Raw genomic sequence first — 18851 nt, 5'->3', positions numbered from 1 at the left:
CCAGGGAAGCCCAGAGCCTCCAAATGTATGCCTTTTCCCATGTATGTGTCTGAGCCAGTGTGTATGGAAACCTTACCAGAAAGATGAGGAGAGGGAAAATTCAGAAAGAACAGGAAAGGAGAAAGAATAGATTATATTCTAGAGAAAAAGATGTGAAAGAACATCTCAACTGACTGAGGACTATGAAGGAAATTCATGTTCTCACTTACGATGGTTTCCTAAGTTGGAAGCCTCTGCTGCTGCTGCTGCTAAGTCGCGCCAGTCGTGTCTGACTCTGTGCAACCCCATAGACGGAAGCCTACCAGGCTCCTCTGTCCCTGGGATCTAGGGCTGGTGAATTCAGCGGTTCAGCAACGTCATGGGTCACATGGGTCCGTCAATCTTTTGACTCCGTGTTGTCAATTCAAAATTCAAACTACGAAAATCAGAAATGTTTGTCCTTTGGAGTAAATGAATTATGGAGACTGTGAAATTCCATGCTAGGGCCTTAAGTAGGTTTTCAGATCACTTGTGAGCACCAAAGGAGCAGCAACTCTTCAGAAGCTCAGGTTGATACATTTTTTCTTAAAGGACTTGCTAATGGTTTGTCTAAGGTCTGAGGAATATATGTATATGGCATGTCAGTTAAAAAAAAAAACTTTCAAGACAATCTTTCACCTATTAAATATTGTTCCATTGTGTATTTCTTTTAAAGAGGAAGATGCAGTTAAAAACTTACAGAATAAATATTTTAATAGCTTTTTTATCCTGTCCTCTCTGTTTGCATATAATGTGTATCAGCAGAAAAACAGTAAAAGCAAAATGGGTATCTTTACCTTTACATACAGTCCAGTGATATCAGCGTTGCTGTTGCTATCATTTTGAATAGGTGATGCTTAGCTCCTTCTTCCCCTGATGAGAAAATCTCCACTGCATGATCTAGTTCTGCTATTCCAACAGGCATTCACAGTAGGAGAGAAAACATTTATTAAAATACCTCTACAGATTGAACATCAGCAATTCCACTTGCGTCACTGCCCTTGGATTTTACAGTGGAGGCTTGAGCTCTGACACTGACACTCATATAATTAAGTTATAAGCACGCTTACTAGTAGCCCAGCAGGGTCTGAAGATGACCTGACTGTTCTCAGATAGGGACCATTTCAGATGTTTAACCCAAGAACTCAACAAGCTCCTTGAAATTGCTTGAAGGCCCCTTTCAACTGAGAAGCCCTTCTCAGTTTAATGCCTTTGCTGGAAGATGGTCATCGGTGTCCAGTTCCTGCTCCTGCTGGGGGAGAACTAAGCAAACTGTGAAATGTCATCACCAAGCTCCCTGAGTGGATTAGCGGCTCCAAAGGACAACACACATCTCTAAGTCATCCTGTAAAGTGACCCCGAAGCGTGGCTTGTCACACCATCCTGGGCTCGTTTACTCTCTGAAGGGCAGAGGGCGGCCTGATGCACAGCAGGTTCAAGCTCACGGATAATCCAGAGCATTTTGCACAATAACTCTGGTTCTAGCCAAGTCATGGTCCCTGCAGGGCCTGCCAGAGCAGAAGCTTACCTGCCCTGAGGTTGGTAGGGGGAACAGGCGATGGGGGCTATTTTTCACCAGGAAAGAGGTCATCATGTGCCTGGAATGATATCTCTGTGATTCTGCTACTAATTTGGTGCCTGTAACCTTGAAAGGCTGAGTCGTTTCTGAAACACCTCCCCTCCACATATAAAGGGTTGATGCCCTGAGGTTTCAGGACCAGACCGGGGCTGCTGCAAACCCTAGCTGCAATACTCACCCTCCTTGACACCGTATCAAGACAGCAGCAGATTCATCACAAAGGTAAAGGATGTTGAACTTGAGTGTACATGGGATGGAAGTTCATCTTGCCCTTCTCAGGGGGGAGTGAACGGAGAGAGTTCTTGTAACCCTGTCTTTTTCAGCCACTGAGGTTCATCTTTCCCTCTGAATTCTCACCTTACACCTGTTTGGGAATGGTGGAATTCCACTGCTTAGAAATCTCAACAGGACTTTTCCATATCTAGTTTATATATTTAAGTAATGCAATCAAAACAGCTCTGTGAGAGAACCAGAAATCTGTTCCAGTGTTCATTTAACAAGGCTCTGATAAGATGATTTCCTGTAAACAAAAACAGTGCATATTGAGGGGGAGATGCTAAACCTCAGAGGAATCAACATCCTTTCAAATAGAGATGCTCAGCTACAGCGGGCTCCTCAGAAGACTGATGCTTAAGAAGATGTACTAAACTCTGGTCTTTGTAATTCTGAAGCTGAGCTTCTTAAACTTTCCTACGTGCGTGAATCATCTGGGGATCAGGTTAAAATGCAGATTTTGATTCGGATTTTGGTCTTGATAAACTCTGCCTTCATAACAACTCCTTGGTGATACTGGTGCAGCTGGTCCACACAACAACTGAGATGGTTCTGTGGTGTTTCAGGGATCGTAAATAATCTTTAGACTTTTCAATGACTGCATCTTATCAAATCAGTGAAAAATCAAAAACAGTTCTGTTCTATTTTTAAATTTTGATTTGTATGTTAACATAGAGCAAAATGACTCTTCTGTGTGTGCTCAATTCTAAGAATTTATCACATATTCAGCTCTGTGGAACCACCACCACAGTAGGGATACAGAACAATTCCATCACCCCCACCCCTAATTTCTTCAGCTCTGGCTTTGAAGTTATGCTCTCCCCCTATCTCTAACCGAAAGCAGTTATTATAGGCTTGTTTTTTAGAGAATGTCATATCAGTTCATTCGCTCAGTCATGTCTGACTCTTTGCGACCTCATGAACCGCAGCACGCCAGGCCTTGCTGTCCATCACCAACTCCCGGAGTCCACCCAAACCCATGTCCAGATGCCATCCAACCATCTCATCCTCTGTCGTCCCCTTCTCCTCCTGCCTTCAATATTTCCCAGCATCAGGGTTTTTTCCAACGAGTCAGCTTTTTGCATCAGGTGGCCAAAGTATTGGAGTTTTAGCTTCAACGTCAGTCCTTCCAATGAACACCCAGGACTGATCTCCTTTAGAATGGACTGGTTTGATCTCCTGGCAGTCCAAGGCACTCTCAAGAGTCTTCTCCAACACCGCAGTTCAAAAGCGTCAATTCTTTGGTGCTCAGCTTTCTTTATAGTCCAACTCTCACATCCATTCATGACCACTGGAAAAACCATAGCCTTGACTAGACAAACCTTTGTTGGCAAAGTAATGTCTCTGCTTTTTAATATGCTGTCTAGGTTGGTCATAGCTTTCCTTCCAAGGAGTAAGCGTCTTTTAATTTCATGGCTGCAATCACCATCTGCAGTGATTTTGGAGCCCAGAAAAATAAAGTCAGCCACTGTTTCCACTGTTTCCCCATCTATTTGCCATAAAGTGATGGGACTGGATGCCATGATTTTAGTTTTCTGAATGTTGAGCTTTGAGCCAACTTTTTCATTCTCCTCTTTCACTTTCATCAAGAGGCTTTTGAGTTCCTCTTCACTTTCTGCCATAAGGATGATGTCATCTGCATATCTGAGGTTATTGATATTTCTCCTGGCAATCTTTATTCCAGCTTGTGCTTCCTCCAGCCCAGCATTTCTCATGATGTACTCTGCATATAAGTTAAATAAGCAGGGTGACAATATACAGCCTTGACGTACTCCTTTTCCTATCTGGAACCAGTCTGTTGTTCCATGTCCAGTTCTAACTGTTGCTTCCTGACCTGCATACAGGTTTCTCAGGAGGCAGGTCAGGTGGTCTGGCATTCCCATCTCTTTCAGAATTTTCTACAGTTTATTGTGATCCACACAGTCAAAGGCTTTGGTATAGTCAATAAAGCAGAAATACATGTTTTTCTGGAACTCTCTTGCTTTTTCAATGATCCAATGGATGCTAGAAATTTGATCTCTGGTTCTTCTGCCTTTTCTGAAACCAGCTTGAGCATCTGGAAGTTCACAGTTCATGTATTGCTGAAGCCTGGCTTGGAGAATTTTAAGCATTACTTTACTAGCGTGTGAGATGAGTGTAATTGTGCAGTAGTTTGAACATTCTTTGGCATTGCCTTTCTTAGGGATTGGAATGAAAACTGACCTTTTCCAGTCCTGTGGTCACTGCTGAGTTTTCCAAATTTGCTGACATATTGAGTGCAGCACTTTCACAGCATCATCTTTCAGGATTTGAAAGAGCTCAACTGGAATTCCATCACCTCCACTAGCTTTGTAGTGATGGTTCCTAATGTCCACTTGACTTCAAATTCCAGGATGTCTGGCACTAGATGAGTGATCACACCATCGTGATTATCTGGGTCATGAAGATCTTTTTTGTACAGTTCTTCTATGTATTCTTGCCACCTCTTCTTAATATCTTCTGCTTCTGTTAGGTCCCTACCATTTCTGTCCTTTATTGAGCCCATCTTTGCATAAAATGTTCCCTTGATATCTCTGATTTTCTTGAAGAGATCTCTAGTCTTTCCCATTCTATTGTTTTCCCCTATTTCTTTGCATTGATCACTGAGGAAGGCTTTCTTATCTCTCCTTGCTATTCTTTGGAACTCTGCATTCAAATGGGTATATCTTTCCTTTTCCCCTTTTCTTTTTGCTTCCCTTCTTTTCACAGCTATTTGTAAGGCCTCCTCGACAGCCATTTTGCTTTTTTGCATTTCTTTTTCTTGGGGATGGTCTTGATTCCTGTCTCCAGTACAATGTCATGAACCTCTGTCCATAGTTCATCAGGCACTCTATCTATCAGATCTAGTCCCTTAAATCTATTTCTCACTTCTACTGTATAGTCATAAGGGATTTGATCTAGGTCAGTGGCTCAGACAGTAAAGCATCTGTCTGCAATGCAGGAGACCCAGGTTCGGTCCCTGGGTTGGGAAGATCCCCTGGAGAAGGAAATGGCAGCCCACTCCAGTATTCTTGCATGGAAAATCCCATATACCGCGGAGCCTGGTAGGTTACCGGCCATGGGGTCGCAAAGAGTCGGACATGACTGAGTGACTTCACTTTCACTTTCCTTTGAGTGGTCTAGTGGTTTTCTCCACTTTCTTCAATTTCAGTCTGTATTTGGCAATAAGGAATTCATGATCTGAGCCACAGTCAGCTCCTGATCTTATTTTTGCTGACTGTATACAGCTTCTCCATCTTTGGCTGCAAAGAATATAATCAATCGGTGTTGGCCATCTGGTGATGTCCATGTGTAGAGTCTTCTCTTGTGTTGTTGGAAGAGGGTGTTTTCTATGACCAATGCGTTCTCTTGGCAGAACTCTATTAGCCTTTGCCCTGCTTCATTCCGTACTCCAAGGCCAAATTTGCCTGTTACTCCAGGTATTTCTTGACTTCCTACTTTTGCATTCCAGTCCCCTATAATGAAAAGGACATCTTTTTTGGGTGTTAGTTCTAAAAGGTCTTGTAGGTCTTCATAGAACTGTTCAACTTCAGCTTCTTCAGTGTTACTGGTCGGGGCATAGACTTGGATTACCATGATATTGAATGGTTTGCCTTGGAAACAAACAGATTATTCTGTCGTTTTTGAGATTGCATCCAAGTACTGCATTTCAGACTCTTTTGTTGACCATGATGGCTACTCCATTTCTTCTCAGGGATTCCTGCCCACAGTAGTAGATATAATGGTCGTCTGAGTTAAATTCACCCATTCCAGTCCATCTTAGTTCGCTGATTCCTAGAATGTTGATGTTCATTCTTGTCATCTCCTGTTTGACCACTTCCAATTTGCCTTGATTCATGGACCTAACATTCCAGGTTCCTATGCAATATTGCTCTTTACAGCATCGGACCTTGCTTCTATCACCAGTCACATCCACAACTGGGTATTGTTTTTGCTTTGGCTCCATCCCTTCATTCTTTTTGGACTTATTTCTCCACTGATCTCCAGCAGCATATTGGGCACCTACTGACCTGGGGAGTTCATCTTTCAGTGTTCTATCTTTTTGTCTTTTCATACTGTTCATGGGGTTCTCGAGGCAAGAATACTGAAGTGGTTTGCCATTCCCTTCTCCAGTGGACCACATTCTGTCAGACCTCTCCACCATGACCCGCCCATCTTGGGTGGCCCCACACGGCATGGCTTAGTTTCATTGAGTTAGACAAGGCTGTGGTCCGTGTGATCAGATTGGCTAGTTGTCTGTGATTGTGGTTTTCGTCTGTCAGCCCTCTGATGCCCTCTCTCAGTGCCAACCTCTTATTTGGTTTTCTCTTACCTTGGATGTGGGGTATCTCTTCACAGCTGGAATCATAAAGGGTATATAGTTTATTGAGACTGGCTTCTTCCACTCAACATGAATGCCTCTGAGGTTCATCCAAGTTATTGAAAATATCAACAGGATTCTTTTTTATTACTGCACAGTATTTCATCCTTCAGATGTTCAACAGTTATTCACACATTCAAAGACTGTTGGTTGTCTCCCCTTTTTGGCATGAAAAATAGAACTGTGGTTAGGTGTACAGACTTTGCTAGAACATTAGCTTGCATTCATTGTTGTTGATTGGTGAGTTGCTAAGTTGTGTCTGACTTTTTTGCAACCCCATAGACTGTAGCCAGCCAGGCTCCTCTGTCCGTGGGATTTCCCAGGCAAGAATATCAGAGTGGGTTGCCATTTCCTTCTCCAGGGGAGCTTCCCAACCCAGGGATTGAACTTGCTTCTTCTACATTGGCAGGTGGATTCTTTACCACTGAGTCACCTGGGAAGCCGAGGTTTGCATTTCTCTAGGCTAAATACCTAGGAATGGAATCCTGGGTCATATGGTGGGAATATGTTTAATTTGACAAGTCATACATTGACAGTTCCAATTGCTCCACCCCTCTCCTCTCTAGCACTTGATATTGTCAATATGTTAATTTTTATTTTGGCCATTCTTATAAGGATATAATAGTATCTCTGCACTTTTTACTTAATTTGTAATTTCCTAGTGGCTAATGATGTTCAACATCTTTTAATGCTTACTTGTTATCTATTCATTCTCTTTGGTGAAGTGTCTGCTAAAGTGGTTTTCCCGTCTTTTACTTGGGTTGCTTGTTTTCATACTGTTGAGTTTTGAGAGTTCTTCATATACTCTGGACACAAATCTTTTGTCATAGACATGATTTGCAAATATTTTCTTCTCAATTTGTATCTCATCTTTTCATTCTTTTTTGGAGAGCAAAACTTTCTAATTTTGATGAAGCCCAATTTATTGAATTTTTTTTCTTTCATGGAGTGTACTTTTTATGTCATATCTAAGAATTCTTTACCTAGCCCCAAGTCACACACACACACATACACACAAAACTAGATTTTCTCTGTAAGAGTTTTATAGGTTTACATTTTATATTAAATCTATAATAAGTTAATTTTTATACACGGTGTGGACCTTAGAGGATTTTTTGGGTTTGTTTTTTTTTTTTTTTGGCATATTGGTATCCTGTTGTTCCAACACTATTTGTCAAGACATGTCTTTGATGTGCTTTTTGTGTTTTTTGTTTTTTTTTTTTTGCTGAAATCACACATCTACATTACTGTAGCTTTACAGTAAGACTTAACATTAGGTAGTATAATTTATTCAACTTTACTCCTCATTTTCAAAAGTGCTTTAGTTACTTTAGTCCTTTTGCTTTTCCGTATAAGTTTTAGAATTATTTTGCCTTTAATTATTTTTAAAAATACAGTTTGGATTTTTGCTAGAATTGCAATAAATCTATAGATTTATTTTTGGAGAACTAATATCTCTGCTATGCTATCTTCTAATCCATTAACATGATATGTCTCTCCATTTATTAAATTTTTATTTTATTCATTAGCATTTTGCAGTTTTTAGCAGCCACATTTTGTACACATTTTGTTAGATTTATACCTAAGTATTTAATTGGGGGGCATTATTGTAAATGGTATTATCTCTTTAATTTCAATTTCCAATTGCCCATTGGTAGCATACACTAATTTGTGTGTATTGAACTGATATCCTGCATCTTTGCTAAACTCACCTACTAGTTTTAGGAATTATTTTGTGACTTGCCTCATGTGCACTTGAAAAGAATCTATATTCTGTCATCATTGGATAGAGATCCAATAAATTACACTTAGATCTAGTTGGCAGCTGCTGCTGCTCAGTATTTTTATATCTGTGATGATTTTCTATCAGTTCAGTTCAGTCGCTCAGTTGTGTCTGACTCTTTGCGACCCCATGGACTGGAGCACACCAGCCTTCCCTGTTCATCGCCCAACTCCCAGAGTTTCCTCAAACTCATGTCCATTGAGTCAGTAATGCCATCCAGCCATCTCATCCTCTGTCGTCCCCTTCTCCTCCTGCCTTCAATCTTTTCCAGCATCAGGGTCTTTTCCAATGAGTCAGCTCTTCGCATCAGGTGGCCAAAGTATTGTAGTTTCAGCTTCAACATCAGTCCTTCCAATGAACACCCAGGACTGACCTCCTTTAGGATGGACTGTTTGGATCTCCTTGCAGTCCAAGGGACTCTTAAGAGTCTTCTCCAACACCACAGTTCAAAAGCATCAATTCTTCAGTGCTCAGCTTTCTTTATAGTCCAACTCTCACATCCATACATGACTACTGGAAAAACCATAGCTTTGACTAGACAGACCTTTGTTGGCAAAGTAATGTCTCTGCTTTTTAATATGCTGTCTAGGTTGGTCATAACTTTCCTTCCAAGGAGCAAGTGTCTTTTAATTTCATGGTTGCAGTCACCATCTACAGTGATTTTGGAGCCCCCAAAAATAAAGCCTGTTAATGGACAGGGAGGCCTGGCATGCTGCGATTCATGGGGTCACAAAGAGTTGGACACGACTGAGCAACTAAACTGACTGACTGACTGACTGACTGACTTTTTCCACTGTTTCCCCATCTATTTGCCATGAAGTGATGGGACCAGATGCCATGATCTTAGTTTTCTGAATGTTGAGCTTTAAGCCAACTCTCCTCTTTCACTTTCATCAAGAGGATCTTTAGTTCTTCTTCACTTTCTGCCATAAGGGTGGTGTCATCTGCATATCTGAGGTTGATATTTCTCCCGAGAATCTTGATTCCAGCTTGTGCTTCCTCCAGCCCAGCGTTTCTCATGAAGTACTCTGCATATAAGTTAAATAAGCACGGTGACAATATACAGCCTTGACGTACACCTTTCCTGATTTGAAATCAGTTGGTTGTTCCACATCCAGTTCTAACTGTTGCTTCTTGACCTGCATACAGATTTCTCAGGAGGCAGGTCAGATGGTCTGCTATTCCCATCTCTTAAGAATTTTCCACAGTTTGTTGTGATCCACACAAAGGCTTTGGCATAGTCAATAAAGCATGCTGAGAAGACAGAGAAAAAAGTAGTGAGGGTCTACTCCACCCAGTGGGACCACAGCTCCTCCTATCAGAGCTGGTGGGTTTTGCATCTCTGCAGGCCCTGCTGCTGGTCCATTCCATTGCTGCTGCCAAGCTCAGCAATGTGTATGTATTGGAGTTTCCTTGGTCAGCTGGGACACAGTGAACCACAACTAGCCGAGAGTCATAGGATTCTTATGAAGATAACTCTCACATCCCTCAATGTGGGTTTAATACTCTGAGTAACCAGAGACTTGGGAAGTTAAATGATTGGCACAGCAGTTAGCAATGGGCAAATGTGCCTTTGTCTCAGCTGACTCACTAAGATCAATCAGCCCCTGGGGCAGTACTGATGCCTCACGGATGGTGAAAAATTCAACACACTTTGTTTAACTGAATTCTATGAAGGTGTTACATGCTGCTGTTCTCTTTAAGCATGCATTAATTTTGTGAGGTAAAGTTTATAATTGTCATTGAAGTTATGGCTTTTCTGAGTTGGTGGTGATTGACTGGAAGGAATACTATTGAGTCTCTCAACAGGAATGCTTTGTGCTATCTGCTCAGTCGTTTAGTCACATCTGACTCTTTGCGACCCCAAGACCTGTGGCCTGCCAGGCTCCTCTGTTAGTGGAATTTTTCAGGCAAGAATATTGGAATGGGTTGCCTTATTTCCTCCTCCAGGGGATCTTCCTGACCCAGGGATTGAAACTGTATCTCTTACATCTCCTGCATTGGCAGGGAGATTCTTACCACTGTGCCACCTGGGAATGCAGTCTGGTGGATGGCATTGTTGGCACTGTTGAACAGATACAGATGAATAGTCACTTATTCATTGAAGACAATCTTCCACATTTTCAAAGGACTTTCTGACTATTGATATCTTCTTTGTCACCTTTCTGCAAGCTAGAGTAGTTGTCCTTATTTCAGAAGCGAGAAAACACAAATGTTCCTGGAAATGTGTATTATCTGTGAGGGGATGGGCTAAATCCTAACAATGAGATGCTGAATCTTCAAGGAGGTTAGAACTGGGGAACTTGGATGAATCTCTAGTCCAAAGATAGAAGATAGTTTTTCTCTATTTATTGAGACATAACTTAAGTGCAATAAAATTCACCTGCTTTAGGTGTACAGTTTGATAAGTTTCAGCATTGTATACAGCTGTGTCACCATGATGAGAAACAAGATATAAAACATTTCCACAACCCAAAAACATTACCAGGCCACCCACCCCATCTGCTTCTGTCCCTCTGTTTCTGCAGGGCTCTCACCCTAGGTCTCTGCAGAGTCCACTTCCTACACCCTGGGCACTCCTACCCACTCATCCTGCATGTCCCTACCCTTAGGAAGCACCCTGAGGCCCTCAGGCCAGGCCAGGTGACCTCAGGGTGCCCCTCACTGGCCCCACAGACTGGCCCTCAATGCCTGAAGCACTGCCACAGGAACCACTGCCACTTCCTGGCCAGACCTTCAGGATAAAGATAACTTGGAGGTGGGAGGCATTTATTCAATTCAACAAATATTTATTGAGCACCAGTACACCCTTTAATATATTTAAATAAAACATAGGATAATCTTATTTCCTAAAAGCTCTGGGAGCTTTCTGCAAAGTCAGTTGGATCTCTGCTCTTTCGCCAGGAAATTGTGAGATCACTGAGCATTTCCAGGAGATAAGAAAATCACCCTCCTCCTTCTTAGGGAACAATTGGGGCAGGGGATGGGGCCTGGCCCCTGAATATGACAGCTGCCCCACTTACCAGCTATATGACCTTGATAAGGTCAGATTGCTACTCAACTTCCTTACCTGCAAAATAGTGTCTACCCTGAAAGACAGCTGTTGCTGAGACATACCTAGGCCCAGCCTTCACTACCTTAGCCTCCCTGGAGCCAGCTCTGGACACAGACATGACCAACACACAAGAGGACAGGATCAAAGACTGAGTTCTCACCTTGACTTGCAGGTTAGAATCACAGGAGGAACTTGTAAAAATCCTGACACCCAGTACATTTTCAAGGCTGATGAAATTAGACTCCTTAAGGAGGAATCCCTGGCATCCATTTTTTGTAAAGCTGCCCAAATGACTCCAAGTTCAGTGAAGGTCAACAGACACTGATTCAGAAAGAAAAGAGAAGTATAATTATTTCATGTCTATAAAAAAAGTTGGGGGGAGGTTGTGATGATTACTTACTGCTAATTATTGTCCTATATCCTGTACAATTTGAGGTTTTAGAATTACAAAAAGCTATGTATATTTAGATCAGAACTCATAAACTGCAAAACACTTTTACATTTATGATCAAATTTAATCTTCAGAGAAATTTTAAAGATGAGGAGACTGAGACCTGGAGAATTATTGGCAAAGAGAAGGTGCATCAAGCTGATAGGTCTGGAGTAAACGTCTGGTTTCAAACCTGTCTCGCTTCTATCCTGCCCTAGTGTCCTTGCCCGTCCCTCTGGGAGAGCTGTGATCCAGAACTTCATGCTGATTCCAGACTGAGTATCCACACACCCCTTCAGGAGTTCCCTTGGATGTTAGTGCCCAAACAACTCAAACTCTGTCCAGCATTGCTCAGGGTTGCCCTGCACAACCCTCTTTCTCTGGTTGCCTGTCTGCACAGGCGTGGCCTGGGCAGCTCCACTGACACCCCTCACTTTCGTTCACCACGTGGAGTTGACCTCTTCAGAATGCCTCCGTCACCCGTGCCTCTGCCTCCCTGGACACTTCCAGTTGCCCGTTAACTCCTTTCCCTGCACCCACTCTCACCCCTCAGCCCCTGTTTTGACCTGTCTGCTGGACCCACCGAGGTCTGGGAGTTGGGCAGTGGTCTCTTCATGTAAAAAGTGAGCATTATTGAGTATCTGACATGTATGATTCCACACACACGTGTGCATATACACACATGTGCATGTACACACATGCACGTGCACACCGAGCTGCTCGCTCTGTTGTGTCAGATGTTGGGACTATTTTCTGTGACACATCTCTTTAGTAAAGAGCCTGAAAATGTTCAGAGGTGTGCAGCCTGCCTTCTGCCTGTTACAGCCATGAGACCTCGAGCAAATTTAATCACTCCTCAAATGTCTCTCCTAGAAAATGAGGAAGGGGATATTGACTCATGGAGATACGATAACTAAAGGGACCAATAGCATAAAATGCCTGGCTCATACTTCCTGCTGATAAAAAGCTGAGAAGTCATTCATTTGGGAGGCGGAAGGAAGGACAGAGGTATTTGTCAGATGCTGGAGAAGGGTCTAGGCTACCCACTCCAGTATTTTGGGGCTTCCCTTGTGGCTCAGCTGTTAAAGAATCCTCCTGCAATGTGGGAGACCTGGGTTTGATCCCTGGGTTGGGAAGATCCCCTGGAGAAGGGAAAGGCTACGCACTCCAGTATTCTGGCCTGGAGAATTCCATGGACTATAGTCTATGGGGTCGCAAAGAGTTGGACTGAGCGACTTTCACTTCACTTGTGACATGCTTCAGCGGGGAGCTTCTGCAGTCATATCCCTGGATCTCATAAATAAACCAGTGTGTCCCTATCACGAGGTTTTGTGCCTGATTGAGGTCTCCCTTGGGAGTTAAACAGCAAGGTCTGTACCTTCCAGAGTACAAGGGGAGCATGTTCTGTGGGGGTTCAGTTGATATTTACTTTTTCAGGGGATGAACAATCAGTACGTCCGCCGGGAGGTCTTCTGCCGGAACACCTGTCACGAGCTCAAACGCTTCTGGGAAAGGGAAATTGGCAAACAGACTTACTATCGAGAATCAGAAGAACATCGCCTGGGAAGAAGTGCACTGAGAAAGTACGTGCCTTGTCTACTTTTTTATTATTAATTTTTAAAAATAAACTTTGATTTTTAGGGTGGTTTTAGGTTCACAGCAAAACTCCGCCACACAGCCTCTCCCACCAGCAACATGCCCCACCAGAGGGTACTCTGTTATAATTCTTAAACCTACATAGACACATCATAATGACCTTCGCTTGTGTGTTTTTTGAAAGCAAAATTAATTTCCCCAGAAAAATGCCAGTCCTAGAGGATGCAATTATTTTAATTTTCCCTGCATGTGGTCCTGCCACCATCTGTGGTTATGGGCAGTAATTTAAGAAATTCTTCCAAGTTAACAAGTGTACACAGCTCTCATCTTTATAACCAGAAAAATCTCTCCTCTCTGTCACCATTTCTAGTGTGTGAGGGTTACACTAAATTTGTGGAGCGTGTCAACAGATGTATCCATGAATAACAATCAAACAAAGGAGACAATGACCAGTTAATGGTCAGTGCTCATTTGGATAATGACACAGGATGTCCTGCACGGTTCTGGGAGGCTCTTGGCCCTCTGGTATGCAACCCTGTTCTAGCCAAGCAAGTCGAGTGGAGAGCAGTGACTCATACGAGCAGACCTGGGTTGCTGTCTCTGGAAGCAGTGGCACTTCACCACCCTCACACATACAGCCTCTTGATGACTGCAGGGAGTCACCTACAGGCCACAGGAAAGGACAGGCCAGCTTGTCTGTTCCCACAGAGGGAACAGTTCAGTTGCTGTCTGTGCACTAAGACCACAGCTACTGTGTAGCCAGGGGCTATGGGGCATGTGTATGCTAGCCATTTTATCTCCTCTATTGGCTTTTTAGCTATATCTCTGTGTGTTATTCTAGTGGTTCCTTTAGGATTTATATACTTATCACAGTCTGCCTTCAAGTGATATATCATTTCCTGTAGAGGGTAAGAACCTTGCAATCATATGAATACAACTTTATCTCACCTCTGGTTTTTGAAAGATAGCTTTGCTGGGTAAACAATTCTAGATTGGCAGGGCTTTCCCCCCCTCTTAAACTTTAAAGATATTGCACTTTCAAAGGAAATTTTAGAAATTAAGACTAAAATAGTACTCAAATAGAAAGAAAGAAAGTGAAGTCACTCAGTCATGTCCAACTCTTTGCGACCCCATGGACTGTAGCCTACCAGGCTCCTCTGTCTGTGGGATTTTCCAGGCAAGAGTACTGGAGTGGGTTGCCATTTCCTTCTCCAGGGTATCTTCCCAACCCAGGGGTCGAACCCGGGTCTCCCACATTGTAGGCAGATGCTTTACCATCTGAGCCACCAGGGCTCAAATAGAAATGAGATTTCAAATATGTATATATTTAAATTTGCAAGTCCTCTGCATACCTTTTCAAGCCCAAACACACACATGCACACACAAGCATACTTAAAACACCTTCAGAATAAAAGGGACAGGAGCTTCCCTGAACCAAAAGTCATGGAGAGGAACACTCCATTTGTGTGTATTTTGTTTCTGTTTTCAGGCTCAGGGAAGAATGGAAGCAGAAAGTGGAAACAAAGCTGAGACTACGCAACAATCCAGATGAGACAGAAAAGCAGGCTAACGTTGGCCAAGAGCTGCACTGACACCAGAGGATACAAAGCACTGAGGTTATTCTGCCAGGACGAGCCAGTGCAAATCCCTTAGTCCCTCTGCTACACCATACATATCCCATACTATTGTTTCCCCCACCTGTGAGGGGATTCACCTGGGGATCCTTCTCCAGTGCTGAGTGGGAATTATTAGCCAAGATAGCCCTCTCTTCATGGGAGCCAGAATATTATTCCCAGTACCTCTAAAGATGGAATTATCTAACATCAAAGCTCTATGCAGCTTACTTTATTTCCATATTATTATCTTCCAATTTTGAAATCCCAATATTTGAAATTCTAAGCACACAAGGTGGGGGGGGGTGATGATTTTTATAGTCATACTGGGTTGACCAAAAAGTTCACTCAGGCTTTTTGATAACATCTTATGGAAAAACTCAAATGAACTTTTGGCCAACCCAATACTTTCAACATTTGCACAGTACTGTTGCTCGACATTTCTCCTAAGAAACAGATCATGTAATCCTTTCTCTTGTTTTCTTTTAATAAGAGAAATGCACCTATCTGCAGCAATAAAAATATTGTAAATAGTCAATAGTATAAGGTTCATAAATTAATTGATCTAATACTATGTTTTCTTCACATGAATTTAATTGGCTTATTCAAAAACACGTTCACATCGAACCACTCAATAAGATTAGGATAATTTTAGTCTAACTTGGTTGCCATGCCATTGCTGGCATGTGTGCTCTTTGTTTTGGCCATTCAGGCATGCAGGATCTTAGTTCTCCTGACTAGGATCAAACCCACACCCCCCACAGTGAAAGCGAGAAGTCTTAATCACTGGACCACTAGGGGAGTCCCATGTGCTCTTCATTTTCTTGCTTTAAATCTCCACATGCTGGCAGCTCAGCTAAAGTATATCTTGCCACCCCAACAAAGTGTCTGTCACATAGATTCTGGACTTTGAAATATCATTGTCACTGCCCAGCTATCCCTCAGATCCCCTTACAGGGTTGCTGCTTCTTAAAGCGAAAATTATAACTAGGCCTGGTGCACTTCCCAAACAGGGCAAAGGAGGAGAGAGGTAGATGCATGTTGTAAAGTACTTCATGGTTGTAGGTAGCTAGCACCTGCAAAGTCTTACATATTCAGGCTGCAGTGCTACCAGGAGACACAGAGAACAAGGCAAGGCATGTGTTCCAGTCCTCTAAATGCCCTGAAATACCACAAAGTGCTTCCATTAACATCCCCAGGGGGCCCAGATGGAAATCACCATCTCAATGGGAAGCAAGAAGAGTTAGGGGATCATTTCCTCAGATTACACTTATATGATCCAGGAAACAGGGCTCAGAGCCCTTCTCCCTGCTACGGTCTCTCATTCAACCTGGGATTCAATTCAATGAATAAACCACGAATCTCAGTTGGGATCACTGAGAGCATTCTGATGAAAGAGGAATTTTTGTTGGATATAAGAGGGAAAGTGAAAGTGTTAGTCACTTAGTCGTGTCTCTTTGCGACTCCATGGACTGTAGCCCACCAGGCTCCTCTGTACATGGAATTCTCCAAGCAAGAATACTGGAGTGGGTACCATTCCCTTCTCCAGGGGATCTTCCTGACCCAGGGATTGAACCTTGGTCTCATGCATTGCAGGTACATTCTTTATTGTCTGAGCCATGAGGGAAGCCCCTAAGAGGGGAAATAGAAGTTAAAAAGGAGAATAAAAGACAGAACTTGCAGGCTCTGTCTGAGAGGCTCTTAGAAGCAAAGGCCTACCATCACAAACTGCAAAATGCTGCTGCTGGAATGTAAATGCAATCAAGTGAGGCAGAAAATGCAGGTGAAAATTTGTTGTGGATTTTCTGACTCATCACATGCCCAGCACTGTGCTATAAATACAGCAGGAAAAAAAAAAAAACAGAAGTGATGGCTCTGGAGGCTACCAGTCTAGGGAAGAAGATAGCAGAAAAGCCAAGGTAATAAGTGTGAAGAACTAAATAACACTGGGAGCCACAGCAGCAAAGGTGCCCACCTGATATAGGGACCCATTCTGGCCGAAAGAGGGCTTCTTAAGAACAGGCTAGTTAAGCCCAGCTGAGCATAATCCAGTGAAGGCGAAATTCAGGACTCAGGTCCCGTGTGTCTTGAGGGAATACATTTAGCTAAGCCAGAATGGGAGTGAGGAGAAAATGTAGCAAGAGCTGAATCTGAAGAAATCAGCATTCAGGGCCTTGCTGGCTGAGTACCTGAGCTTTTCTCAAGGGCCAGCCACTGAAGGGTGTTGGCCAGGGGAGTGCCACAACGGACATGGTTCAGGAGGATTACTTTGCATAGAAAGATGGCAGGACAAAGCTGGGCAGGAAAGCCAAGAGCTTCAGCAGATGCCTCTCAAGAGGCAAGAAGGACCACACGAAGTCCTCAGTGCCCTGGTAGCAGCGACTGGGGGGAAAGAGATGGGGAAAGAAGCATGAGTGCCTTTTCTCACAGTACTAGAGGCTTGAAGTCCAAGATCAAAGTGGCAGCATGGTTAGTTTCTGATGACAGCTCTTTGCTCTATTGTAGATGGCCACTTCTCACCATGTCCTCACATGGCATAAGGAGAGAGAAAGGGAGAGAGAGAAGGTGAGAGAGGGAGGGAGAGAACAAGCTCTCAGGTGTCTCTTCTTGTTGTTTAGTAGCTAAGCCATGTCCGACTCTTTGTGACTCTGTGGACTGTGGCCTGCCACGTTCATCTGTCCATGGGATTTCCCAAGCAAGAATACTAAGAGTGGGTTGCCATTTCCTTCTCCAGGAGATCTTCCTGACCCAAGGATCGAACCTGTGTCTCCTGTATTGGCAGGCAGGTTCTCTATCACCGAGCCACCAGGAAAGCCTGGTGTCTCTTCTTACAAGGACACTAATCCCACCATGAGGGCCCCACCTGCATGACCTTATCTAAACCTAATAACCCCCCAAAGGTCTCATTTCTAAATACCTGTCTTTAGGAAGGGTTAGGGCTTCAGGATATGAATTTGGGAAGGGGTAGGATTTCGGGGATAGGAAGGACACTGCAGTCCATAGCAGAATGGGATGCTTTCAATCTGTGTATGAAGTCCTGGACACAGCCCATTTATCAAACGGATCAGGATCAAACAGCAAAAACTTTGATAACTGAACTACAGCATGGAACAGCATAGGTTTCAAATTGACCTCTGGGTAGCACACAAGCAACAGACCACAAAAGCACTGCAAAGGCTTTGAAAAATAATTGATATTTAAAACATAGCCCACAAATGTGGGCCAGGACACGCATTCTTAACATAAATAGATTGACTGCCTATTAAAATAGTTATATGAAAAACAGAGTCTCCTAACCTTGTACTCAAAATGTCCAGGATATAGTCCAAAATTACTCATACCAAGAGCCAAGAAAATCTCAACTCAAATGGGAAAAGATAATCAACAGACACTTAGTACTGAGATGACATAGAGGTTGAAATTATCTGACAAGGATTTTAAAACAGTTACATAAACACTTCAATAAGCAATTACAAGAACTCTTTAGGCAAATGGAAAAAGTAAAAAAATATCAGCAAAGGAACAATAGATATGTAGACGAACCAAACGGAACTTTTAGAAATGAAAGCTTTCACAACCAAGGCAAACAAACAAACGACAAAAATAACACTGGATGAGCTCAAGGGTAGAAAGGAAAATACAGAGAAAAGGATCAGTGACGTTTCAGATAGTTGATAAAATTATTTAATTTGAATAAGAAAGAGAAAACAGTTTTATTTTATTATTATTATTATTTTTTGGCAGTGCCACATGGCTTGTGGGATCTTCGTTCCTCAACCAGGGATTGAACCCACTCCCCCTGCCTTAACCACTGGATTACCAGGGAAGCCCTGAATACAGTTTTCTCAAAAAAAAAAAAAAGTGGCAGAGTGTCAGGACCTATGGGACAATAGCAAAAGATGTAAAATTTGTGTCACCAGAGTCCCAAGAGGAGAGGATGCCCACTTTCACCACTTCTATTCAACATAATACTAGACATCTAGTGAGAGCAACTAGCCAAGAAAAAGAAAATAAAAGGTTTATCTCTGTTCTTATATGACATGATCTTATATCAAGATAACCCTAAAGATTACACACAAATACAAAATAGACTGTCAGAACTAACAATAAGTGAATTCAGAAAAGC

The 18851-nt window shown here is 42.8% G+C and overlaps 1 protein-coding gene and 1 long non-coding RNA gene across 2 annotated transcripts; one reads left to right on the top strand and one right to left on the bottom strand.

Moving 5' to 3' along the window:
- On the bottom strand, positions 1-10296 carry LOC138984735 (uncharacterized). Its single transcript, XR_011462019.1, has 5 exons — positions 10051-10296; positions 6201-9285; positions 1776-1961; positions 816-924; positions 1-415 (listed from the first exon to the last, which is right to left on the bottom strand). It is a non-coding gene; the product is annotated as an uncharacterized lncRNA (long non-coding RNA).
- On the top strand, positions 1353-15263 carry FAM240A (family with sequence similarity 240 member A). The gene is made up of 3 exons (XM_070360157.1): positions 1353-1819; positions 12954-13099; positions 14602-15263. Exons 2-3 carry the CDS (start codon positions 12957-12959, stop codon positions 14702-14704), a joined length of 246 nt encoding a protein of 81 aa, XP_070216258.1. The 5' UTR covers positions 1353-1819; positions 12954-12956; the 3' UTR covers positions 14705-15263.
- Positions 15264-18851: the final 3588 nt, after the last annotated feature.

Source organism: Bos mutus, chromosome 22, assembly GCF_027580195.1.
Source record: "Bos mutus isolate GX-2022 chromosome 22, NWIPB_WYAK_1.1, whole genome shotgun sequence".
Lineage (NCBI taxonomy): Eukaryota > Metazoa > Chordata > Mammalia > Artiodactyla > Bovidae > Bos > Bos mutus.
This window is presented reverse-complemented; position numbering and strand designations above follow the sequence as displayed.